The sequence below is a fragment of the Convolutriloba macropyga genome, chromosome 14 (genome assembly GCF_964194025.1).
Source record: "Convolutriloba macropyga chromosome 14, txConMacr16.3, whole genome shotgun sequence".
Taxonomy (NCBI): domain Eukaryota; kingdom Metazoa; phylum Xenacoelomorpha; order Acoela; family Convolutidae; genus Convolutriloba; species Convolutriloba macropyga.
The window spans coordinates 46,108,868-46,136,767 of record NC_134481.1 but is presented as its reverse complement, the minus strand read 5'-3'; the positions used below and the strand labels follow the sequence as shown (position 1 = coordinate 46,136,767).

General features: G+C 35.3%; 1 protein-coding gene across 1 annotated transcript; it reads right to left on the bottom strand.

Annotated features, from left to right (window-relative positions):
* Positions 1–1,772: 1,772 nt before the first annotated feature.
* Positions 1,773–27,900, bottom strand: LOC142353530 (uncharacterized). Its single transcript, XM_075405789.1, has 6 exons — positions 27,711–27,900; positions 27,096–27,271; positions 22,391–23,194; positions 9,615–9,877; positions 3,134–3,341; positions 1,773–2,945 (listed from the first exon to the last, which is right to left on the bottom strand). Exons 1-6 carry the CDS (start codon positions 27,729–27,731, stop codon positions 2,138–2,140), a joined length of 2,280 nt encoding a protein of 759 aa, XP_075261904.1. The 5' UTR covers positions 27,732–27,900; the 3' UTR covers positions 1,773–2,137.

Genomic DNA, 27,900 nt, shown 5'->3' with positions numbered 1-27,900 from the left:
TCCATTCAATCGATCCATGGATCATTGCAAATATTTTGACTAAAATTGTTTTCGATTCTGAAATAGTTCTGGCCAAGAAAGGGTAAGGCAACAAAGTCTGTAGGTTATGGGGCTTGAGGTTCCAAGGTTCGAGGTTGCTAAAAACGAACTGAAAATGCCGACAATACAAAGAGGAGCTCGTTATTGGCGAGATTATACGACTAAGATAGCAGAGTTATGAGATGTCGAGATTTTTACCCACTTATCGGCTTGTTTTTTAAGGTATATTCAACAAATATGGCGAAAGTTGCTCCAACTTTGCATCTTGCTATCCACAACCGTCGATTACTTCGAGCTTGAAAGTTCCGTATGAGCAATTTCCTTGAAATTTCTGTTTAGCAGATCAAGAATTTTTGCAGTGAGGTTGTATGTTTTCACAATCTGACTGATCAAAATCAAGGGAAATAAATGGCATAGCTGAAGTTGACGCTGTTAAAACATTTGTTTGAACTATTCTTGTGTAAGTTTTAAAATGCCAGATCTCTGCAGCGCCAGATTTTAAAACGTGCAAAGTTCGTGTTCCGAGCATCAGTCCCGTAACCTACTCTTGAAATTTGTATCATAATCCGAGGTATGATTATCCAGTTTGGAGCAACTGAACAATTAAAATGGAGCGGAGAGAAATGAGAGAAAGCGAAGGCGAGTATTTGGGGTGAGCACGAAGATATACTGTAGATCGCGTAATTATCAGTTATCAATATCATCCGAAAGGATGATTAAAACGAACCACGCAATAATTAGTATTAAGTCTACTGCAAAAGCTACTATAGGCTGTTTTTGTTTAAGCGAAAGTACAATTTTGATTTACCGCATATGTACGAAAAGTACATAGCAACATTTTGATAATGAGCGCATCAATTCGTTTTAATAATGAGCACATCAAAATTAGTAGGTAAATTCATAATAAACGTTTGGGTAATCGTTTATTCAAAATATTTACGCAAAAAAACAGCCTTTGTAAAAGATTTCAACGATACTCAGTCTGATGTGTTTGATACATGGTCAAACGCAGTTTATCTACCATCAATGTTTTAAAAAACAGTAAAAAAAGTACAACTTCGATATGTTTTGATGTACTCATTACTACCGAACAAAATTAGACAATATTGAAATGAACAAAAAATCTACCGTAAGTAAGCATCAAAAATAAAAACAGCTCAGAATTGTTCTGGTTCCTTTTTTGCAACAATCTGCAACTATTTGTTTAGGAAAGGCAAAAATAATCAATTTTAGTAAATAACTAAATGCACAATTGTTTTGTTAGTTTGTTACTGAGTTGATTACAACAATGAGTGATGTATGTCTACAAAAGTACGACGTAATTTTCCATCTTACACGCAATAATTTTTCTGGCAATATCAAGTCAAGGAAGCCATTGGAGTGTAAATATTTTCATGTTTGTTTATAGTGCATATATTTGTATGAATCCAATTCTTCGCACCAACATTAAATCAAATCCAACAAAGAAATTATATGAATAAGGTGCCTTCAAACTTCCTTTCAAAAAAACCAACAAACGAAATTTCAGCACAACTGCCCCCCCATGATTATTCGTTTGAGAAAATGTGAAATTGATTACATTTTTAGACAAATCTCAAACATTATTTTTAGGTCAAGTGCCTGGCTTTGGTTCTAAATTTCATGGTGGGTGGAAAAAGGGAGCGTCAAGAATAGCACTGTATGGAGCCTAGATAACCATCATAGACTTTCTCCAGGTCAAACTTGGCTGTTAAAACAGATACCCTGTCCCATCAATAAGTCCAGCAAAAACGATTTAGATTTTTAATCGGAATAAATTAAAGCCAATTTAGAGCTGTAGAGGGACTGCAGTGAGATCCAGGAGGTTATCCAAATTCCGGGTCCTGTTTTATTTTGAAGGCAACGAGCTACCAATGACAAAGCGCCTCAGTTTAAGTGCCATTGTAAACTCATAGCTACAAAGGACAATCCTTGCCAAAATGGCTTCTTGACAATATATTAACGACTAATAGAACAACAAAAAATCCTTAGATCCATAAGCGACATTGGGCTAAAATCAAATCAGGGAAATTCGAGAACCGGGTTGTCTCGAGTACAAGCAAGGGTTCACGTTACACTCTCAAGAGCTCTCTTGATCAGCATTGACCAGAGACGGTGTCGCCTCCGCCACAGTCGAGGAGTCACTCAGTTGTGAAACCCCGTTACTGTGTGAAGTGGACGTTGTGGAAGATGGCGCTGTATTCATATAGCCGGCGTTGATCCCTGCCGCTGGACCCGCCCTGCCACTCTTGGCTGACGTCCGGTTAGCCGACGAATCGTCACGCAATACTGTCGGGGCAGTGGAGCTTTGACTGCTCATGGCGGCGGAGGTGAACTGTCGAGTTGTACCAGAACTGTAAGGGTTGTGGTGGTTGTACTGGTGATGGTGGTGGTAGTACCCACTATTCGAACCCCTTCCAAGCATTTCATTTGTGGAATCGGGAAGAGATCCATGAACTTCAGCCTCTTGTTCGCGGCTTTCATAATGAGAGAAGTCATCGAACAGGCTAGTTGCATGCTCATATTTGAGGAACACTTTCAATATTAGTTTCCCTTTTTCAAACGGGATCTCTTGTGCGTCTCGAGAATTTGTAACTGGCTTGTTTTCATTGTTCTCTAACCTTATGTGTCTTAAACTCGAGTTAGGGATATCTTTCACAAAAATCCACTTGACATCGAAGGACCCTTTCCACTTGCTCTGAGCCCAGACCTTCTGATGTGTCTCTAGATCAACGTAAGACTTCATCTCTGCCACTCCGCAAAAATGTCCAGATCCATTGACACTGAACATGAGATACAGAGGACCTTTACCCTGTATCCGATTGTAGGCCTCGTTCAACTTGCGGTTCCCTCTTTCTGTGGAGCACCAGATGTTGTATTTTATGGACCTGAACAAACATAAAAAATAACTTCAGACAACAAACTAACTGATAAGGAGGAAATCAACTGCAGAATAATGAATGTATTCTTATGGATATTTCCCTATCGTCACTGACTCCCCCCACTACTTTATGCACCCCCCCCCCCCCAAGATAAGTCAGTAACATTTTGTAACAATTATTAAATTATTAAGTACCTGTGGATATCATCTTCGCTGTAGCTCTTGATGACGAAGAACTTGGCCTCTTTGGGGTTGCAGTCGAACTCGTTGGGATTGTAGTCGTTCTGCTGCTTGAGCTTGCGCAGTACTTCGTTCTCCTTCTCACCCGGAGTAGGCACTATTTTGCCCGAGCGAGTCAGGGTCTTATTGGAAGAGTTGATTTCGTCCCCATATTGCCACGTACCTGTTCAAATACTTGATTTGTTTTCGGGGGAAAACTCGAAAGTTCAAATGCATAACCATTAACAGTTATCAGTAATCATTAATTTCATGTTTTCTCACAACTTTAAGGAAGCCTTTTTGATACAAAATGAGGAATTGGTAAAACATATTTGATCTGTAGATTTTCCTTTTCTTCTGATCCTTTCTTACATGCTAATGTAACCCAATTCTAAGCCCTGATTCCAGTCAGAAAAACTGACCCCTCTAGCTCTTCTAGTTTAAGTGTGAAATTTTTTTCTCATCACCGGGGTGGAACAAAGAGGAACCAAACTTAGATTAACAGCCTTCTAAACGAAACATTTTGACATTCATTCGTAACATCGGAATGAAAAAAGGGGAGAAAGGGGATTTTTATTTTCTTTAATTATTATTTCTTTATTTCAGAATAAAATTAACAAAAATTGTCATCTCTTAACACGGGGCAGATACTAGGTGAGTCTATACGGTCCCGTTAGTCTACCCTCTCCCTAAATGTAGTAATTGTAATTATAATTAATTTGATGATATTGTTTGAAGCGGAGAAATTAATTCTTTATTTCTTTCTTATGTTAAAACAGCTCTAGCAGTTCGCTTTTGCTCCCAATAAAGAAAACATTGCCGGCAGATTGCCGGAACATAGCCGCGGTTGACCCCACTGATGGACGTTTGGAATGAAACAGAGAACAACGAAAAACTGACGATTGTCATTTCTAAGTGCCAAAAGGGTTCTAATTGGTCCGCCATATCATTAAATCCATAAAGATGGCGAAGTCAGCCTCTATAATTGAGAAAAATAAGCATAATATTAAAACAAATGAGGAAAACACTCTTATGAACTTTGATAGAATCTTGATGGTATCTAACTCTGGCATTTAAAATTAATTTTTAGTGCCCGGCTGTATTGGTTCACCACGTTTCTTTTGATTTTCTTTCTGATCTTGACCGTATTTGCGGAAACTTGAAGCTCAAATTCTAAATGCCATTCAGTTGAAACAGCGAGTGATGTGAAACAAAATCCAAACGCTATGAAAAACGAAACAAGGTAAAGCGAATAAAAAGTCTAAATAATAGCCGTCGAGAGGCTAACGGCCACTATTAAACATAACCGACCGGCAATCGATTATTATTGCCACCTGTTTCAACCGGGTACTGGATTAGCGGGTCATAGATTAACTATGAAGTATCAACAGATGGCCGCTAGTAAGATAACGAATGATTGCCGCTTGAAATAATAAAGGCCCAACCAAACTGCATTGAATTTAAATGTCCTTCAAATGTTTTTCTTACTAATTATAAGTTCTATTAGCCAAGCATGGTGGCATGACATCTATGTCTCAGCGGCCTGTTGGACTTGATATGAATCAATTGCAACTGAACAATTTATAATCTAGGTTTTGGTATCTGACACGCCACCAGTTCATTCAAATGATTACATTACCGATGATCACATCATATTCTATTGGAATTGACACAGGAACGAAAATAAGAACATAAATAACTAACGTCAGCCTCGATTGCTCTCAAACAGCCGGCGAGCGGTTGGCTTATGTAGTAGCCAGCTTGGACTCAGGGACGCTAACGTTAGGAGACGGGGTGATAAGAGAAAGAGTGCGGGGGTCAAACTTCTCAGATAAAGAACTGCCAACACACCATGAAATTGTTTCCTCAAAACTGTTTCCATGAATCGCAAACTTAGAGACTAGTGAGAACTAAGTTTCTAAGAGAGCTGATCAGCCATTTGATACACTCTGGGCTTTACCTGTTAATTCCGCTTTTGAGGACGAAAAGTCAAAAGCGTCAAACGAAAAATCGGTCAGGCGACAAAACGCATAGAAAACACTACTGGACTATTATAAATGCTAGAAATTTTGTTTGAGAGCAATTAATTATCTTTCTGATATCAATAATCTTAAATACTGTAAGATCAAAAACTATTTTACTTTAGTAAAATTGTAGTAATGAGATCTTCGCAAAAAAAAAAGATTTAGAGCAAAAAGCATTGGATGACTTTATTTACAAAAAAAAACAGACACACTGAATAAAGCTGGCAAACAACATATCTCACAGACTGTGAAACCAAATCTCCTATAGCTTTCTGCAACTCTGACCTCAAAATTCCAAAGAAAAGAATGAGACCTAAAATAACTAAAGAAAAATCTCTATCTGTTCTTTCAATTGATTTATACCTATGTACCGTAAAGCTAGCCTCAAACAATTAGACTAGCCCCAAACAATTAGATCAAAAAACGTAGCCTTAAGTAACATTAAGCTGCTCAACTAATCTCAATTCCTTTCCTGCAATAAAAGTATTAAAAAAGACAGCGGGATCTCTTTTCTTATTGTAAATTTATTACACATATTTCTGTTAGAGCAAAAAATGGGGTCAAGGAAAAAGAAAAGATAAAAGCAAGGAACTTTTAATTAATAGAAATCCAACAGCTCCCTTTAATCTCGGATATATTATTTATTTATTACAACAAATGCAACTGAAAGCATGTAACTACTAAAAAATTTATTTTCACAAAATATTGAAAGCCTTTTCAATGAAGTCCATTAAATTTCACATTTGATATTTCATAGGCAACATTCTGATTGTGTACGCATAAGAACGCAATCAGCTATTCTCACCAATAGAATTAATTTTTCCTAAGAAAAAAAAATTTTGCTACGTAAATTGTTGGGCTCAATTTTCAAATGTTATCTATAACTACATATAGAAAGAGCTAAGATCGAATTATTTTTATTTAGATAGCATACAAAAAGCGTGGGGTCAATTGTATACCTGAATTAAGACAAAATGAACTAGGACATTTAAAAACAAAAAGCCGCACGCGAACAAAAAAATACGATCGCTTAGAAAACCATTCTCTTCTCGCTGAGAAAGAGGAATAGAAAAATTATTGCTTCCTCGCCTTTGTTGAGCAGATTGCCCAAAGGGTTTTCCTTTCACGTACACTTTTTCGTGTATCAAATACGCTCCGACGAAGTTTCCGAAGCAAAAATGATACTCCTATATAGTTCTCGCAGAAAAAAAAGCGAATATCAATCCAAATTGTTTGGATTGCAAAAAAGTATGATTTGATCATTAATTGCCTCAAATTATGGCGTGACAATTTTCAAACATCGCTGGCAGATTTCAGAATAATAGCCGCGATGGCTTCGAAGATCTGCAGCCTCAAAAACAAAACAGCAAAAAAGACAGCCCAAAAAATTATCATTTTCATTAGAGGAGATTTTTTACATCGATGAGGAATCTCGATGAGGAACTTTTTGCTGCTTCTATTAGCTGCTCTCAAATAACCTTCAATTAGAACAATCTCTTGGGTGACAGACGCTCACTTGATCTGATCGGGTTCAATTAAAGTAAAGAAAAGGCAATTTCAGCGTGAGAAAGTCATTTTTGTTAGTGAGGTAAGTCACGTGTGACCAAACATTTAATCACGTGAAATGAAAATTGAGGTCACGCACACTTTTCAGTTAAAATGCATGAACGAATATACAAAAAAGCAGATTTGAAGTTATTGTGACGTTATATAATCGTAACAAAAAACTTCGACGAAATAAAAGTAGCCGGAAAAAACTCCGTAAGCGACTCGAAGTCGTAGCCACCGAAAGATGCGGCTTTTCGTATAGCTAACATCTCTTTGCAGACCGCATCAAGGCAGAGTAAACAAAAAATGAAGTCGAGGAGCAAAAGAATATAAGCCATACAAAATAACATGGAAAATTAGGGAAAATCAATTAATTTTTCATGTAGTACAAGTACACAAACAAACGAAAATCGATTTTTCATGCAAAGAGAACTAGCTATCTAACATATATAAGCCAAGCCTTAATGAACTAACAAACATCTATGTTTGCGAAAAAAGGAGAAAAAATGAGAAATGTAAAATTTCGTCAAACTTTCTGTGAAATTGCATAGAAAGAAACAACATGGTAGCAAAAGAAACCTGCATCTAGTAAACAGAGCCTACTGGTAAGAGGCTTTAGTTAATATATCAATTAATACAAAAAAACGATACAAAGGGTCAAAGATTGCAAAATGACAAAAAATCAGCAACAATTGAAAAACCTTCAAATTAATCAACAAAAAGACAATAGAAACAGAATATAATTCAAAGGGATAAAAAGTCGTTTAAAACCAAAATCGAGACCCCGACAATATTCGTAACCAAAAATTATCAGTCAAAAGGTTTAAACGGCATTTCAAGCAAATTCTCAGTGCGCACTATATCAAATGAAATCAATTGCAAATAAGATAAAAATAACATATAACATACAATCAATATTTTTAACAACTGATAAAAGCAGAGCTGACTAGTTTTTAGTTCTCTGTGAGAAGATAGACTGATACATGCTAAAAAGCGGAGAATAAGGAAACAAAAACACGTGAAACACAAAACATAGTTCAAAGATTGGAAACGATAAAATAAATTGGAAACATAGCCGGCAGATTGCCGGAATAGCTGCGAAAGAATAGACCTGCGTGCCATATAATAGAGATAGAAACAGATACAGATCTAAATTGAAAAAAAAAATCGACGGCGCTCAAAAAACTAGGTAAAAAAACATTCAGCGATAAATTAATAAAGTTTGTTAAAATTCAGTCCGCAGAAGCCTCTTATTAGGGCCCGTTATTACACATATGAGTTCCTTTGACCTTAAACAAATTCAAATTAAACTTAAGTTTTAAAGTGCAAAAGTCATTTTATTGAGTGAGGTAAGTCACTTGTGATCAAAATCTAATCACGCAAAAAACTTTTGCTAAAGAGAGTGAGAAATGACGTCACGCGCGCAAATGCCGCTAGTGAGAGGAAGAAAATTTGACTTTTTCAGCTTTGCTGTGTGAACAAATGTAAAACGAAAAAAGAGCGTCAGACGACGAAACAAAAAAAAACCAAGAGCACCGCAATATAGCTACGCTCAGCTTACAGCTTCGCAGCTATAATAAAACTGTTGCAATAAAATTTGCAAAATTGCACCATATCAAATGAAATCAATTGCAAATAGAATGAAAAAAAAAACAAAATAACAAATAATCAACATTTTTAACATCTGATAAAAGCAGATCTGACTAGATTTTTAGTTCTCTGTAAAAAGATAGATTGATACATGCTAAAATGCGGAGAATAAGGACAGAAACAAAAACACGTGAAACACAAAACATAGTTCAAAGATTGGAAACAATAAAATAAATTGCAATAAAACTTGCAATAATATTTTCAAAAATGCACTATATCAAATGAAATCAAGTTCAAAGAAAAAAATTTGCAAATAAGTTTTTTTTTCAAAATTGCACATATGAAAAAATTTGCCGAATTCAAATACTGAAAGTCATAAAATCATTCAATTATTAGAAAAAAAAGAAAATAAGCATCCCTAACAGTGCACAAAAAGACTTTCTAGTATTTAAATCCAAAGATACTTAGAAAAATACGACAACAAAACTGCTCAAATCGGGCAAGCATGTGTACAATTCTGTAAAACAAAAATACCTCATGTTATAAAGATGCATTAAATGAATGAAATATCTAAAGTAAATTGCCATATGCAGTGATCTTTGAAAAAAAAAAATAAAGAAATTGATTTTAAAAAGCCAAAAAAATTTAAAAATGGGAAACATGTGCTTCTTTAGAATATAAAACGCACTATTAGAATCTCAAAAACACTGTGCTATCAATTTCAGAGTTTCACATATTAATATAGCTTCTATTAAAATTTATCTCTACAAAAAACTAAATTATAAGCAAAAAACAGTGCGCCAAAGGGACGAAAAAACGGCTAAAATGTTTATCTAAAAGCGGCATTCTGTCAAAAAAAAACACAAATCAAAGTCGAATTGTCATTCAATGATCGAAGCGCATGATCAAAAAGCTTCTCTCGCTCCGAAAAAATACGCAAAGACAGAAGTTTTTGATCATGCGCTTCGATCAGTGAATGACTTTTCGACTTTGAATTGTGTTTTTTTTGACAGAATGCCGCTTTTACATAACCATTTTTGCCGTTTTTTCTCACGCGGTAATTTTACGCTTTCGCATTTACGTCAAAACGCCGTCTGAACGAATAGTACTTCCGGTAAAAAAAACCTTAAGAAAACCAATACTCCTTTTCGAGTCGTAAAAAAGGCCAAAAAGGCCAAGAGAAGGCCAAAAATAACGTCGGCTATCGCTTTGCGGCTATTAACAAGAATATTGGCCAGCTTCATCCTTTAAATCTGGTTACAAGATGTTTCAATTGCCTAAATTTGAACACTGACCAATATCGAGCATTTGATGATGTGGCTGCGAGGGTTGCTGTCTGTGATAGTAAGGATTGTGGTGGTGTTGGTTGTGGTGGTGATGGTGGCTACTCTGTGGATGGTGGTGATAAGACAATCCAGAGGTAGACCCAGGTCCACCCACTCCCCCTCCTCCTCCCATCCCTCCTATGCTTCCGTTGTTTCCCATCGCTCCTTCTCCTCCGCTCGCATTTCCATTTGAAGTTCCCTGGCCTCCCTGCATTGAGTTGCCACCGGCAGACCTAAATCATAAGAAACAGAAATTAGTTCATCCATTCTTAAAGAAATGACATTTACCATTCGTGGGTGTAAATAGCATTTTCATGCTCCAAGTGGAAAACGGAAGATGAAAATCTCCGCTTCTTCAAAAATATCAATTAACACCGAGAAATAAGGGTGCTTTAAAATCATACATCGATGCCGCTAATCTTGAACATAAATTTCTCTCTAATCTCTCAGATTTGACAGATAAACTGTATCGGCCGAACGGAAATAATTAGTTTTTAACAAATTAGCTAATTAAGGTGGTAAAAGAAGTATGATACACCAAAAAAAATGCTAGCATACTGAAATATACTAGAGAAAAGAACTTCCGCCAGCTTGCAATTTTTTTGGCCAGATGTTAGAAATGATACAAACGAAGTGAATGAAGAAAATGATCTAAAACTCAAGCATTTTGCTCATTAACTTCGCTCGTGTCATTTCTTCCGTTGTCACTGACACGACTTCTTTTTGTCGAAAACGAACGGAAGTGACTTTCGACAAGAGCCTCGAGAAAAAAAACAATCATCCAAAACAGTCGCAATCAAAGGAAATTAATATATATAATCTAAATCAAAATAACAAACAACATTTTTTAATAGCACATTCGAAAGATAACCCCTACCCAAATTAAGTCGTTTTTGATAACATCCGTCTAACATCTGGTCAAAAAAGTTCAAATATTTGTTCAAACCTTCAACACTTGCTGTTTTCAAGATGCTTGAAAATAATCTGACCGTTCTGACACACGCTGACCATGTTATTGTTCGTGGTTACGCAAATAACCAAACAACTTAATAGTTTCATATCTTTTGAACAGAAAACAGGGCATTAAGTAGGAAACAGTAAAAATTTTCAATAATCGATTGAATAAGTTTTTCCACAGTGATATATCCTATCCTCACTTCTATTCTGTTTTTATTTTGAAAAAGGATATTGAACAAAAAAAACAATGATAATGACAAAGGCGAAAAAATCTTCAATCAAACCGCATCACTACTAAAACAAATCGAAAAGAAGTCTCGTGGAAAAAAAACAACACTAAAAGCCAAAAATAGCAAATACATAAGTCAATGTAGTAACTGTTCCGACCCCCTTGAGGGGGGAGGAACTATATACTCAACTGGGTTTTTTTTTGTTCCGTGAATTTTCGCCGCTCGATATATTCATCGTAGAGAGTTGCGACTGGTATCATTAGAAAGCTCGTCCAGCGTAGAATATGGAATTAAAAAGATTTTTTTAATTTTCGTTTTCTACAGGGAGTTATCGAGGTTTAAACTTCTGAGAAAAGAAGAGTGAATTCACGTTGTTTTTATTCACATTTTCCGGAATTTTTGCCTAAATTTTCGTCAATTTTGGTAAAATTTGTTATAATTTTTAAGAATAGTGTCGTTGATTTCATTTTTGAAGACGAACAAGCATTGTTGATTGTTTCGATTCAATTTTTTTGGTCAAAAAATCTGGATAAACATTTCAAAATTTAGCCTTTTTCATCAAAAACAGCACGAAATAAGCTACTTTAGTCCACTTTGATTAAATTTGCCGAAAGTACACCCCCAAACAACACTCATACAATCTTTGTAGACTCAGAGGGGGGCTATTTCTACTTCAGAGTCCGCTGAGAGTGCACTGTAGTTAAAACTTTGCCGTTTTTTGCTAACTTTACTCGCTGATTATCAAAAATGCAGAATTTATTTTGAGTTTTCAACTAACAAATTATCTATATCTACAACATTCGAAAAATCAATTGTTCCTAACGGACAATAAATATTAGCAGGGCTAGTTTTGGGCCATTCTTGGACTGTTACAATCCAAAAGAAATCGGGTTGTAATCAGTCGGTCTTTTTTTTTTAAAAAAAGACTTTTTTAATAATAAAGAACAGAACCTATCAAATCAAAGCTCAGGAGTGATAGGTCCAACCAATTCGCTTGCTAAGCACCTCCAAGCTAATGCATTTAGTTTTTTAATTGAAAGTTTATGGTCGTTTCTTTTTTTAAAAATAATTGACTTTTCAATAAGTAATGGCTTAATTAAGTTTTCCTCTATTTTTTTCTTAATTTGCTCAACTTCCAGCTTAGTGTCAGCAAAGAAAGACTGCTTCTTCTTTCTACTGAGTTAACATTTATTCTCGGTTGCAGTTTTAAGCCTGAAGTTATTGTTTTCTGGCTTTGATACTACAAGATTTCAGATTTTTGTTTGTTTTGATATTTGCCAGTTTTTCACGTTTTCTAATTTTGTCACATTATCACATTATTAACAGTTCCATGTCACCTTATTAGCATTGAGAATAAGACACAATTGAAGATATAAAAATCTTGAAAGATATACATCATCGTTTTAACGGCCTCGACGCCTCTTTCTTGAAGAAATCAATTGAATTTTTTAATTTTGTCTCTGACTGTCATTTATACTTTGTCGTTTCGGTCGTATGAAATTTCCTGTAGAGCGATAGCTTTCATTGGCTTTTCATGGAAGAATAGAAAAACCGATATTCTGATATTAGCAGATAGCTGATGGCTTTTATGACTTTCAAACCCATCGTTTTCCAAAATTAAAAAAAAACTTTTTTAACTTCGCAATTTTGTTCTTTTTATGTTTCTTTTTGTTACCTAATCTCGTTAGTTAATTACTGGTCAAAAATGACATTATGGGTGTCAAGGGAACAAAACGGATTGGTGTCCCAAAATCTTTTTTTTAAGAATTTGTTATGACCTTACTGGCTTCGACACCGGTTTTTCGCAAAAAAAAAGTAAATTAATTTGATTTTGTCATAATTGACGTTCTTTTTGTAGATGCAAGAAATATTCTGGATAATTACAGGTCTTGAGGGCTTCCTTTTCATGAATAAACGACCCTAATTAAATAGCTGTTTTTGTAATTAATGCCTTTCATGACATTGAATGTAATTTTGTTTCGAAAAAGAAATTAAAAGTATTACATACTTTAGCACTTCGCTTTTTTGTCTACTTGTTACCTAGTCTTACAATTGAATGGCCACGTACTACATTATAGCTGTTTGAAGAAGGCACAATCAAATATATTTTGAGTGCCAAAATCTGGCTTCACGGTTTTGACAGCGTTTTCTGGCAAGTTTCAATTGAAATTTTGTTTTTCTTTGTTGTTCTTTTTAGCCGCTTTAAAAAATGAACAAGGACAGGTCCTAATGCCCTTCTATAGGAGCAGTGTTAATCGTAAATTTGTGGTAATACTAATTGATTCCTGATGGTATTTATTACTTTGAAGTTAACTGTTTCAAATAAATAAGTTAATTTTTTTACTTTACTGTTTTTCTTTTTTGTATAATTGTTACCAAACCTTTTTATGGACTGGTCGCATATGTTTTCTGGTGATTTATATGTAATTTTTGTTTAGTTTTAATTTTATCTGACGGTATGTTGACTTTCTATTAAATTTAGTTTTTAAGAGGGACATAAATTTTTTGATGTAACTAATGTTTGTTGTTGTTTGATTTTGCTGTTCGTCTTGACTCGCTTTCTTAATATTGACATATAACAGCAATCTAGCGCATCAATTTTTACTCCACTGAGTTATTTGCTTTGGAGTCTATCTTATCGTTCATACAGAATTTTTTGAAAAAGACTTGGGCTTTTTTGGGATTCGCAAAAAATAATTTTTGGGTTTTTCTATCTGTTCCTCATTTGGTACACAATTATGCCAAAATTGTGGATGGGCGGGGTCGGAACCTTATGTGCCATCGCACATTACCGAGCCGCCTTGTTTAATTTTAAAAACAAAACAGAAAACAGACAAGACGGCTCACGTGCTTCTCTGCGTGTTACAACAAGGTTCCGACATTCGGGTTTGCCCTCAGACAATGCACAACATGCAGTAAACTATAGCCAAGTAACAACTCGGGCACAATTCCTTTTAACATTTTGCAAAGAAAACGCTTTTGGCTACGATAATGCAATGGTACCCTCAATTTTCAAAAACGTCTTTAACAATATGAAAATGAGTCCACTTAGTCAGTTGATCCTGTGTTTACCATTTTTAGAGAACAAAAATTTGAGCAGTTTCCAGGAGGATTCCAATTCTTTTTTGACTTATTGGTGCAGCTTATGTTCTGAAAATGCTGAAAACGATCAGGGCAGGTTGGCACACCTCTCTTGCAAAAAAACAAACTTGTAAACATAACCGATCAACGTCGGGCGAAATGCTCTGAAACGATCGGCGAGCGGTTGGCTTCGTCAGCAGCTAGCCACGGTTCGGTGAGGCTAGCTCTAGCTTGATTCGACTATGCAACTTTTAATTTGCAAAACATTGAAAAATTTTTAAAACGCTTCCAGATTTTGCAGTGAAAAAGTTCACAATTATTTTTGTCTCTGGAGTTATGTCAAGTAACCTATCTGCAAGACTTGAAAGGCTTCGTTGGCCAGTAATGACCGTTAAACTCGGAAAAGGACAAAAAGTCAAATTTTGAAAAAGATCGCAAATTTTAACACAATGTGGCTAAAATTCAAGATCTTAAAATCTTCAAAACCAATTCATTGTCTCACGAGACTATCCATTATCCCTATTTCAAGCTTTAAATTGTTTCATTGTCCCAAGGACCATAAACTTGGAACATGATAATAATTTTCCGAAACATTTGAACAAAAATTAACAAAAAACTGCAAAAGCTGGAGACATTAAAATATTGATACCCATTCCATTAGTTCTAGAAACTATGCGACAGCTTATTATCAAACCTTGGAGAAGATCCCTAGGACCCTGGTGCCAGAAAAATAACAAATATTCAAAAAGATTAAAAAAAACTTTAAAAAATTTGCAGACATTTTCTAAAAATTTTGAAAAACATCCCCTTACATCTAGAAGCTATGAAATGACCAATAACAAAACCCTAGAGGAGATTGCTTGGCTCTTGAGGCTGGAGAAACCTAAAAAATGACAAAATTTTCAAAAAAAAACTTAAAAAAACTGCATGTTTTATTTAAAAAAATTGATTAAAAATTCGTGACCTTAAAAAGCTGAAAACTATTCATGGCTCAAAAAAATTCCTCATTACTTTATTATAAAAGCCTCAATTTTTTTAAATAAAACTGCATGTTTTATTTAAAAAAATTGATTAAAAATTCGTGACCTTAAAAAGCTGAAAACTATTCATGGCTCAAAAAAATTCCTCATTACTTTATTATAAAAGCCTCAAGGAGGTTTTCGGGTCCCTGGGCGTGGAAAAACTTGAATAATGACAACAAATGTCAAAAAAACTGAAATGCAAGTTTTATAAAAAAAAACCTGCTAAAATTCGTGATGTTAAGTGTTGAAAACAATCCCAGGGCCGGTAAAAAATTTTCGACCACCTATTATGAAGAAACCTTAGAGGAGCTCATGTGACTCCTGAGGCTGGAGAAACCTAAAAAATGACGAAAAATTTCAACTTGAAAAAAATTGCAAGTTGCATTAAAAAACTGCAAAAAATTGTGATAATAAAAGTTGAAAACTAATCCATGACCAAAAAAACATTTTCCAGTAGCTTATTATCAAACCCTAAAGGAGATTTTCTGTTAGGTTGAAAAATCTGAATAACGACATCAAATGTCAAATTGAAAAATTCGTGGCGTTGAAATGTTAAAAGCATTCCATTAAAAAAACTATACAGTAACCTATTGTCAATTCCTAGAGGAGGTTACTCGGCCATTGAGGCTGGCTGGAGAAACCTAAAACCTGACAAAAATTTTCAAAAAATTTACAAAATTGCAAGTTTTATCAAAAAATTGCTAAAATTTGTCATATTCAAAATTTGAGAACTAATATATGGCAAAAAAATTTTTCAATAACTTATTATCAAACCCTTAAGGAACTCTTCTAGCCCATGCACCAGGAAAGACGTGAATAATGAAAAATAAATGCCAAAAAATTGAAAAAATTTGCACGTTTTGTCAAGAAAACGCTTAATTTCGTAATGTTAAAGAGTTGAGAACATTCCACTGCCAATAGAAACTATGCAGTCACCTATTATAAAACTATAGAGGAGGTTTCTTGACACCCAGGACATAAAAAAATGGCAAAAACTTTTGTGAAAATTGTGAAAATTAGTATAAAAATGCGGGTTTTCAGCGATCGGTTGATCGTCAGTAGCCATCGGGGAAGGTGAAACAGAGCTAAAAGGCTCTAAGAGCACTTAATGCCCGCTGGGCGCTACCTGTTTATCCCGTTTTGAGGACGAAAAGTCAAAAGCGTCAGACAAAAAATCGGTCAAGCGAAAAATCGCATAAAAAAGACCGACAGGACTATTATAATTGCTACAAACTTCGTTTGAGAGCAATTAAAAACACTTCAATTTTTTTCTGAAAGGAAGCTGTACCAAAGTTCTAGTGAAAATTCAAAAGTTATAGCAAAACGACAAATCCTCAAACATACTTCCAGTTTCAAAAATTTCCGGTAAATGTGAATTCAAAGAGATATGGAATTGTTGGATCAAATTGTCAGGCTACTACACAGTAAACATAGTAGACACTTTTCAAGCTAAGGCAAGTCAAAGCAACTATTGAAAAACTGCTGCCAGCTGAAGCAGCCATCTTTGCAAAAACATATAAGTGAGAAATACTGAAAAAATGCTATCAGAGCCACTAGCTGAAGTGAAAAAATTTATGTAAAAGAGCTTAGCCGATGAAGGTATTTTCAAAATGATTTTTTAAAAAAATGCTAAAATCGTCTGCAGAGTAATCGAAATTTTTGACAGCAAATTTGGAACAGTAGCTGATCTGCACAGCACAAACCGTCCACAATGAGCTCATTTTTCAAATTCCTTCAACATGAAATTTTGATCGTAAAATCTATCTTCATCAGATTATCAGAAAATTTAAAAATATCAGTTTGGTCATAAGTTCTTCACAGCAAGTCCAATGACCGACTCCAGTTTGTCTTATTGGTTTATCAATCTATCAGCAATTTTTTTACATTTTTTCTGCTTACCGCTTTGAAATGGACGCTTCTGACTGATAAATATCGGTCTCAATCAATTCAAAATTTTTTTTTTGGCTACAATAGGAGGAGACCCCCGATTAAGAGGTGCAAATACTCATGCTAATTAAAATAGCAACCTAATAATTGACAATGATAAACGCAATCATGAAAACAAAAAGTCCTAATAATTCACAGGGGCTCGGCTCCCTTTTCACTTTTATTCAGCTTGTTTCAGCTGATATAATGAGTTGTTAATTAGGGACCCTTTAAAATAAAACGGAAAAAGAGGTTATTGTTAACCCATATCAGGACATATGTGAAAAACTGTGAGTTTTACTAGTGAACTACCACCATTTCAGTTAAGCGGCCTATAATTGAGAACGACAACAAATTAGGCTACAACAACGCAAAAAATCAACTGTGAAAAAAGTCATTTGAAAAGTCAAAACGGTTAAGCAATAATTTTGCATGAAGGATTAACACCACAGAAAATACGTCAAACTTCATTCGTTAGCAACTATTAAATAATTGAGAAACATTCCTCAGTTTACCCATTTTTTTTGTTTCATTTGAGAGACCAAACAAACATTCAACCCATTCTTTACATCTCTTGAGAAGTAAGGCATAATGTACAGGAAGGATTAAGTAGCATTTCTTGTTTTTATGTTTTTGAAACAGTATGACACTTCAGTAACCCCCTTCAGTTATTTTAGCATTGTTTTCTGATATTGACAAAAACAAACAATCTCCAACTCAACGGGAAGGAAAATCAAAAATTACCAACTAAAAATTAAACTAAAAAATGATGTTAAAAGAACTTAGCGCATTTTTCAAACTAGTTATATATTTTCTTGTCAATTATCGCACGATTAAGTGCAGAGGTGCTTAATTCCAAACATTTAATTACTTTAATCGATAGTGATCAAACAGGTTGCGTAGTGTACTATCTAATGCCTTATCTAAACATTTTTTAGCCCAAAATAAGGAAAATTTGGCTCTTATGTTTTTCATCCTAATGATTTTTTGATTTTCTTCTATATTTTTTCAAACATATAAGCGAAAAAAATATATCAATCGGCAAGGCGGAGAACATATTCAATTCTCCGGTGGTTCAAAAGCAGAAATTAGAAATACAATCTTCAAAATAAATGGGTAGTAATTTGCAAAAATTGCCTGAAATGGGCCCAAGTTTATGCGTCAAAAGAAAAAATTCCAAAACAACGAATACTCAAAAATATTATTTGTAGTGAAATTCTAGAAGCCAAGAGCTTTCAAATGATAACATGTTGTTTGTCTTTGATGCTCTCAGAAAAAGTTGAAAATTGTCAGAACAAAAAAATGTGGGGCTAGAATATGGTTCTCACTTTTTTTTCAAGAAAATGTGGGAACAAAAATGCCACCTTAAAACGGTTTGCAAAACTTCCTTTAAAGCGGTTCCTAGTTCAAAAAATTTCAAATCTGCAAAAAATCCGGTTTAGGCGCCGGTACGGATCATCAATGCACATTCAGCCATCACGTATTAAACAATTCAAATAGCTTGACCCAATTTGTTAGAAATTATGAACAAGCTAGAGAAAGGTATTTTGATTTCCACACAATCGAATATTTAAAAGCTATGTTAAACCAATGCCAAATGTGTATTATGGGGAGCTTGTCTATGATCCACCTTCAAACAACGACTAAAAAATGGACAAATACCTAAAAAGACGCTTGATAAGATTAACATTAAGGATCAAATCTCACCAATACGACAGACTACGAGAAAAAAAATATACTGTGTTAAAGAATTACACGTATGGAAGTATGTCACAGCGAAAGCAAACTCGATGTTCTTGCAAACTCTTTCATAGAGAAGGAATTGAACGTTGTGATTAATGAAAAGTCCAATAAACCACTTCCAATAATAAGTAGTTTTATCAGCGCAAAAATTTTTTGACATGAAGTGAAAATTTACAACGACCCAATTTTAAATCTTAGGTTTTGGTGCATTATTGTGCAAACAGTTCAAAGCTAAGAACTTAAAATAAAACATTGTATATAAAAATATTAGACACCTACATTATGTAAAATGATCTGTTACTTGGAATGGTAAATTATCAATAGTAGGACTAATAGTTCAACAAGGATGCTCGTTAATGTGCGTTCGCACATGATGTTCCGACCCGAGCTCATCTAAACTTTTAACTTAATTGTCAACCAAATGAAGAGATAATAAAAATAGATGTTTGAGTTTAAAAAACGTTCAAAGCCTAACTACTTATTGACTAACATAATGCCATGCCTCATTACAGAGCTGACGAGATCTTTCATTGCAAAAACTACGAGAAAAGAAAACAAACAACAAAAGAAACAAAAACAAAAATTTCGCGGCAAAAACTAAGTATGTAAATTTGAACGCACCTAGTAACAACGCCAAAATGCAATCGTATAAAACCTTAACTGCACAAATTTAACTTGTTCATAAAATACAGCAGATGGCAATTTTCCTGAATGAGACTAGGTAACAAAGTCGACAAAAGGAAATAATAAGGCGATATTGAAAAATCAATCAACTTTTTTTAAACCAAATAAGTCTTAAAAATAATTAGCTTTTAACGAAATTATTCTTTATAAATTTAGGAAACATTCATTATGAAACCAATAGTATTCTTCCTTCCATTTCCTTTCATACTAATGCAACTAAAATTATACTGAAAGATTAAGAAAGTGAATTCGGGCCACATTTGAAAATCATTGGGATCTGTTATTACGCGAATGTGCTAAAAGAAGAGAACAAGAAACACAAGTACACCACTAAAACTTTTAATTAAACGCATAGTGTCCACAAACAAAACATCAGTTACGACATGATATCATTGGAGGATTAAAATTTTCGAATACAACAAAGTGAGTGAGACCTCTCAAAGATGAGAATAAGCGACAAGTTGACGAAAAAAACAACAAAAACTGAAAATTTAAAAAATCATTGAAAATGTATAATATCATAAACTTTGAGACTATTCGCTATAAAATGACTGCCTCGGGAAATATCTATCTTTGAATACTCAATTACAAGCTTTTGAGACCGGTCAGCAATTACGCCTACCTAAAGATTTAAAAAAAAATAGGCAAAAACCGCTAAAAAAAATTGATTGAGAAAAGTGTCGAAGCCATTAAAAATATATTTTCAGTAATGATTTTTCTATTAGGAAAGTAATCCATTACTTTTTTAACAGCATGAGATTCTTTTCTTCAATATGACTTCAAAATATCAATAAATATGTACAAATACATTAAAACCACGAAATTTCTGAGAAACCCGGTAGTATCAACGCCATTAAACTTAATTGCTTTCAGCGAACGGCAATAAAAGCGCTCGATGGGAGCATAAGAGTTATGCCTCGATGGGACAACAAGGATGTCTGTCATTGAAAAGTCATCGATACGATAAGACATTACAATAAGTCATTGACTAAGAAAACAACAACAAACACAGGCAAAAACCAAAAATTCAGTTGAAAAGTGCAAGAAGAAAGTGTCGAAGCCATTTAAAACATAAGCTTTTCTTTGAAAACTTTATCTAGGATACATCGAACGTTTTTTCTAATCCAATTGGAACTAACACTAATATGACAATGTGAATTGATTTCAGAAGAACTAAAAACAAATCCAAAAATTTTCCAAATGTTCAAAAAAATTATGAAACTCGCGCATCGATTTTATCAAACCAATAGTTAGACGATAAAGCCGCAATTTAGATTAATTTTGTTGAAGTAGGAAAGAAGGAAAAAAGGTAAAAAGGTAAAAATTCCGGTTATTACTGAGACGTTCGTACAGTTCACGAAGATAAGTTTATGATTGGTTAATGTTCAAGTCTTAACAGTCATTAAATTCAATAGCTTTCAACAGAAGTCAACAAATACACTCAGTCATGACTCGATAGGAAGACAAAGATGTTTGTCAAAAATTTAATTTTAAAATAATTCAGATTACTGTAGAAAGAAAGGAAGGGGTTTTCGTCATTACTGAGAATTTCTTAGAAATCATGAAAATAAGTTTAAAATTGGTTAATATTCAAAATTTTGTTTGTGAAAAATTATTTTTAAAGTCTTAACAGACAATAAGTTTACTAGCTTTGAACAGAACTCCATAAATACGCTCAGTCATGACTCGATAGAAGGACAAATATAATTGTCAGGCATGGGTATTCAATGAGATATCAAAACAAGTCTTATGACTATGAAAACAACAAAATACAGGCAAAAACCAAATCAGTAGAAAAGTGGGAGAAGAAAGTGTCGAAGCCATTTAAAACATAAGCTTTTCTTTGAAAACTTTATCTATGATCCATTGAACGTCTTTCCTAAACCAACGGGAGCTATCCAAATTATTAAAATGTGATAAAATTTCAAAAGGATTCAAAAATACGAAAAAATCCAAAAACTTTAAAATTGTTTTTGAAATCTTGTTAGAAGATATTTAGAAGATAAAACCGCTAAACAGATTAGTTTTGGTTGCCGTAGAAAGGAAAAGGATGCTGTCAGTACTGAGGTTGACTTACAGTTTACATAAATAAGTTTATGCTCGGTTAATGTTTAAAAAATTCAAAAAATTACATATAAAGTCTTAACAGCCACTAGCTGTCCACTCAAAGCACTGAATAGCTTTACTAATGCTCATTACGAAACCGATTGCAATTTTAGTCAACAATTCTATGCCAAAGAGCTCCAAAAATTCAGTAAAACCTCCAAAAGAAAATCAAAAATTCATTAAATAATACAAAAGCTCAGAGTCGAAGCCATAAAAACATGTGCGTGGAAAACAAGCGCTTTGAAAACGTGTTTTTTGTTCATTAGGTGTCATTTTCCTGTAAATCCAGTTTATCATTAACCAAACATCGATATGAAAAGTGACCAATCTCTAGGTGATCTAAAAAAAAATGTGAAGTTTTCTAAAAAAAAAAACTCTCAAATATAATTCGATTTTTTTTCATAGTAAACTTCCCTATGAGACCAGAACTAGTCTTTTTATCACCTTTCGTGTATTAGGAATGCAAAACTGATTCCTTTTGTGGCGTGAAATGTAATTTTAAAGGAAAAATTTTTAAAGAAAAGATCATAATTTGAAGAAAAATTACACTAAAAGTCAACGAAATCATACCAAATATCACGTGTTCACAAAAAACTTCAATCCTCGATAACTCCTCGAAAAATGCGAAATTCAAAAAACTCGTTTTAATTTTGAGTGCTACGCTGGACGAGCTTTCTAATGATACAACTCATTTTTCTACGATGAATATATCGATCGGCCAAAATTGACTGAACAAAAAAAACCATTTGAGTATATAGTTCCTTCCCCCACAAGTGGGGTCGAAACAAGAACAATTATTAAATGCAATATACGTAAAATATGGATGCCAAATTACTTGGCATAAAATGACACAAGAGACTTTAGTAAGGACAATTCGAGAGGGTCAAAATTGAATCAAGCTGGCTCGTCATTTGACAGCAACGTCTCAAAGAAAGAGTTGCTATACTGGTAAGAATTATCAGAAGAATCGCTATAAGGATTGAATGATGGCGAGTACCTGTGCCTTGATTTAGGGTGGCTGTGTTGGTATCCTTTGCCACTTTGCGTCTGCCCTCCATGTATTGCTCCGTAGCTGTTCATATTAGATTGGTACAAGTGCTGTGACGATACCGCCGCTGCGGCTGCCCCTCCCAGTTGGGCCTGATAGTTGGCCAGTTCTATCGGGTGCAGTCCCGAACTGGCTCCCAAAAGCGCCAAGTTCGCCATATTTTGCTCCAAAAGTTTCAAACTACTCGCAGCGTCAACTGGCGAACCTAAAGCGGCACCCAGGTCGAACGACCCGGCCGCCCACGCGGGGTACTCGGCTGGGGACACGGGCGAGAAAAATGGGAACTCGATTGCTTGCTGGGGCGAAAGATATGGTGCATTATGGAGGTTGAAGTCAAGCGCTGAGTAACCCTCGAATTGAGAGTTTGGGGTGGGCGGGAGATCCGAGGGTGTAAAAGCAAGGGGCGGAAAGTAAGAAGGACTGTTATCTTCTATCCCAACAGTTAGGCTACCCGATACGTCTTCAGTCGTACTTGTAGTGTCTACGCTTCGACTGCCTAGCTCCCGATCGTCTATGTGTTGTTGGTTATTACTACTGTTATTACTATTACTAGCAGTGTCCATATTTCCATTGCAACTTTCAGTGGCTGTGAGGAGTCCGTCATTACTGGACCAGTAATTGGAAGATGAGTTGTTCGGCTTTGGATCGTCGCTCTTGCTGTGGTTCTTCCGTGAGTTTTCCAAATCAAGAGTCAGAGAACTGCTAGACGCAGCTGTACTGTAGAGACCAGCAGAATTTGCATTATGGAGAGAGCTGAAATATGAGGAAAATTTGTGATCATAAAAATTTCGAAGCTGTACCGAAAACATTTTAAACATAAAACTACCGGATATTGTCATTAATTGCAAACAAGCGAATCCAATTTATTCAAAAACTTATAATGATCCAACCCCTCCAATATACAAATTTTTTCCAAAGAAGGCAAACCCTAATCTTTATTAGATATGTTCATATGTCGCTTTACTGCAGCAAAAGGAAATCAGCTTTTTCAATATTCCATCAGAACTGACCAATCAGAAAAAAGTAATTCTGCATTCAGTCATATATAGCTAATACCCAGAACTGTCATAGATATTTGCAACATCTAAACCTATCTATCAGCGGAAGGACGTAAGCAGACCCGAACGGTCGTAGAGCAGAAGGCTTTTAAAATGAGCTTTAGAGCTGAACACTCCCCGAGTCCTGCTAGGTCTAACTATAAAAATAATCAACATAGCTGGAAGATTGCCAGAAAATCACCGCAATAGCTTCGTAGATCTGCAGTCTCAAAAAAACAGTAAAAAAGACAGACCAAAAAGATTCTTCTTTTCATTGAAGGCTGATTTGTAATAAATTTTGATTAAAAACCTGTATAAGTTTTTGCTGCCTCTATAAGCTGCTCTCAAATAACCTTCATTTTGGGGAGTGACACACACACACACACACACGCACACGCACGCACACACACACACACACACACACACACACACACACACACACACACACACAGACACACACACACACACACACACACCCATTTGACCTTATCTCTTTGAATTAAAGTAAATAAAAGTCAATTTCAAAGTGAGGAAGTCATTTTTGTGAGTGAGAAAAGTCAAGTGTGACCAAAAATTTAATCACGCGAATGAACAAAAAACTCGCTTCACTAAGAGCGAAAAATGACGTCACACACGCAATTCAGTTGAAATTGCATGAACGAAAGAACAAAACGCAGATTTGAAGTGGTTGTGACGTCATATGGTCTTAACAAAAATCGCGACGACGAAATAAAAAAAACATAGCAGGACAAGTCCTGACACAAAATTCAAAGAATTTTCATTGACTAAACAGAAAAACTAGACCTAGAATGGACTATGAGTGAATAGAGAAAACCATTTTAAAAAAATCAGATCAAAAAAAACGAAAAAAAAAACAGAAAATCAATGTCAATAGGCCGCATGTGAACAAAAAACCACTAGCGAGAAATGAAAATTTAATTCAAACAAAAAACCAGGACTAGAATGGGCTGTGAATGGATTGGGAAAATCATCTAGAAAAAAATCTGATCCAAAAAATCGACAAAACAGTAAAAATCAGAGTGAAATTGCCGCATGTGAACAAAAAACCACTACCGAGAAACCAATTTTTGTTCAAACACCGTTTTCTCACTCTACATTACAATTAGAGCGAAAAAAATTCACGCCGCAAAACCTCTCGCTTTTTCGCTCCATTTCCTGTTTCGGCGTGATCAAAATCACTACTCCAATTTGACTTCAAAAATCATGAAAATGTGTGAACAGATTCATCAAGAGAAGGCCAATAATAGCCCCAGCCAAGAGAAGGCCAATAATAGCCCCAGCTATCGCTGTGCGGCTATTAATAAGCTACTAACTTCGGGTGAATTGCTCTCAAATGACAGGCGAGCAATTGGCTTTGTCAGGAGCTAGCTACAGTTTAGGGAGGCTAGATTTAGCGTATTGATGGGGCGTGGTGTGTGTGTGTGGTTGGGTGGGTGAGTGAGTGGAGAAGCTCACGGGGCGTCGAATGGGCATGTTTAAGGATGGAATTATGTGCAGGGAGTGGGGGCTGATGTGAGGGGGTGTTGAAGTGGTGTCAAACTCTAGGAACCGCCCTTCACAATTTTTTGTCCCCAAAACAGTTTCGACAATCCGTTCAAGCGCCAGACGAAAAGTCAACAGTCAAAGTCCGAAAAGTCAAACGGCTCACACAAAAAATTGGACAAGAAAAAAATCGCATAAAAAAGACCACAAGACAATAATAAAGACAATATTTTCTGAATAGAAACTCAGAAAATAAGCGTTAAATTTCTATTTTTTGTCAAATTTGAAAATGAATTAGTAGGAAATTGTATTTAAACTATATTAGAAATCACTGAAATTGCAGGAAAAATATTTGAAAAACCTTCAAATAAGCGTAAAACTCAGTTGCCAAAAACATGAAAACGCAATCAAAACGACCAAAAAATTATAAATTTAGTCTAAACACCATTCAGACAACACAAATATTGAAAAACAAAAAGTTTCAAAGTCTCACGTGAAAAAAAAATTTGCTTTCTCAGCAAACTTTTCTCCCAAACAATTTTTAAACCTTGATTCATTCTCTGAATTTCCAGTTTTTTGCTCGCTCTCTCATCAAAAACCAAACACCTCTTCGAGTTGTAAAAAAGAAATTTCTCCAATACTCCTCGTAAAAAGACAGCGCACCAATACAATCCAAAACCTTTGGATTCGCGGCTATTAACATTACCGACTGACGTCTCTCAAACATCCGGCAAGCGGTTGACTTCGGTAATTCCCAGCTGGGGCTTAGAAAAGCTTCAGTTGGAGGAGGAAGGCCGAGTGTGCGGAGATCAAGAGATGCGGGTAGGGTTGGGAGGGCTAGACGAGATGGGGGCCAAGTGGAGGAGGGTGCGTTATGAGGGGGGGGGGGGGAACTAAGATTAAGAACCATCCTTCACACCATAAAATTGTCTCCTCAAAAAAGTTTTGGTGAATCACATAATTAGAGACTATTAGACAAAGGGTTCTAAGAGAGCGACTCAAACACTTAGTGGCACCTCCGGGCTTTACCTGTTTAGTTCAGTTTTTGAGGGCAGAAAGTCAAATGGACAGACAGAAAAATCGGTCAAGCGAAAAATCGCATTAAAAAGACAGGACTAGAAACAGGACTAAAACAATTGCTAATAATTTCGCTTGAGAGCAATTAACCAACTAGCTTGGGATGAAGTGCTCTCAAACAACTTTCGAGGGCAGCGCTTAGGTAGAATGTTCAGAGCAGGAGGAGGGACACGAGTCGGTTCCGTGTTTGTGTTGTGTGTTTATTTGTGTGTTCGGTGAATCGCATACTTAGGAGACTGTTAATGCTCTCATATAACTTCTCAAGGTAGTACCCTGGAAATCTCTAGTTTATACTGTTTCTCAAAACAACCATCGCGCAAATCTGACATTAAGACAAATCGCCTTAAAAAGACTACTATATTTAAAGGCTCATTTGTAAACAATACCCATAAAACAGCGTAACGAAGGTCTATCCGTAATCGCATCCCTCCAGTCTGAGATGCCGAGTGACGCTGAATCCGACCACAAACAATAGATAACCAAGATACGACAGCTAATAATTTCGCCATTTCAAACATTTGGTGTGTTTCAATTCCAACCAAGTAGATTGTTTGGCCAATGATATAAGCATTCGGCTCTGATTCTCTTTTATTCTCTTTCGGCGTTGCTCCCGTCCGGCTCTAATTCTTAGTATCCTGAATCCGGCATCTTTTTTTATTGTAATATTTCTGTGTTTTACACCAGAGCAGGATCGGCAAGTAATTAGCAGATTGAAATAGTAGAAGTCCAGCTTAGAATTAAGTAGAAATCAATAACCAATCCTAAAGGCTGTAAAAAAAGAGGTTATATGGCTATAGAATTCAATGTTCAATGAGCCAAAAATAGCGAACTTTTAAATACTAAGTCCGCACTTTTTATTTTTTTAATACCTTCTCATTACACGGTTTCATTAAATGTCGATCCATGGAGTTAAAAAATAGTCGCAGTTCTATGCAACCAATTTTTGTCTCTGCTCATTAACAGAACAGTCTGAAATGCGTGTTGGTTATTTATCCATTTCGTACATTCAGGTTGATTGGTCAACCTGATTGGTTTACCTTTGCTCCGATATCCTTAGCATTATATCTCCATTATGGTCGATGGACTGTTCCTGGACTGTGTTCGCTTGACTCCCGTTAATCTCACTGGATGATGTTTGTGGGAATGAGTCATCACTGTCCACAACACCATAGAAGGACCTCGATGGCACGTTGTGATTGGAGGAGGCGTCCACCTATCACAAACACGCATAAGTTTCAAACTCAAAACTTCTGCTCATGAAAATAACAGTCAGAAATGCGCGTGAAAAGAACAAAAAGGGCTGCTCACTTATGGCCTATTGCAGTTCCACTGCGATTACGCAAAAACCAATTTTTTTGTTGACATAATATCAATACTTTCCATCGCCAGGTGTTAATAAGCATTTTCCCTTCTAATAAATTTATGGGGACTGGTAAGCGAATTCAGATTTATTTTTTAATACAAGCAGCGGATTATTTGAAAATAGAGTTCCTTTCCTTATTTCTGAATTATACGCAGAGACGAAAATTTTTAACATATTAGGAAGATCATTTTAAACATTTATCGTAATTCAAAACAAGAGCAATTAAACAGTTGTATCATCGCTACGAGCGAAACTTTGTCGGATTCCAAACAAGTTATGAAGTTCCAACCTCGGATGGGTTCTGATCCATAAGTGAGTGTTGCAGTCAATTTCTAAATTCAAGTCGCCTCTTTCCTTCTGTCCTTTTCCACTAATTGTAAGTTACAGAATCAGTCTGTCACTCATGACACAATTGACATCAGTCAACACCATCCAACACAACATCACTCAACCTGAAAAAGACGGTTGCAAAATTTATA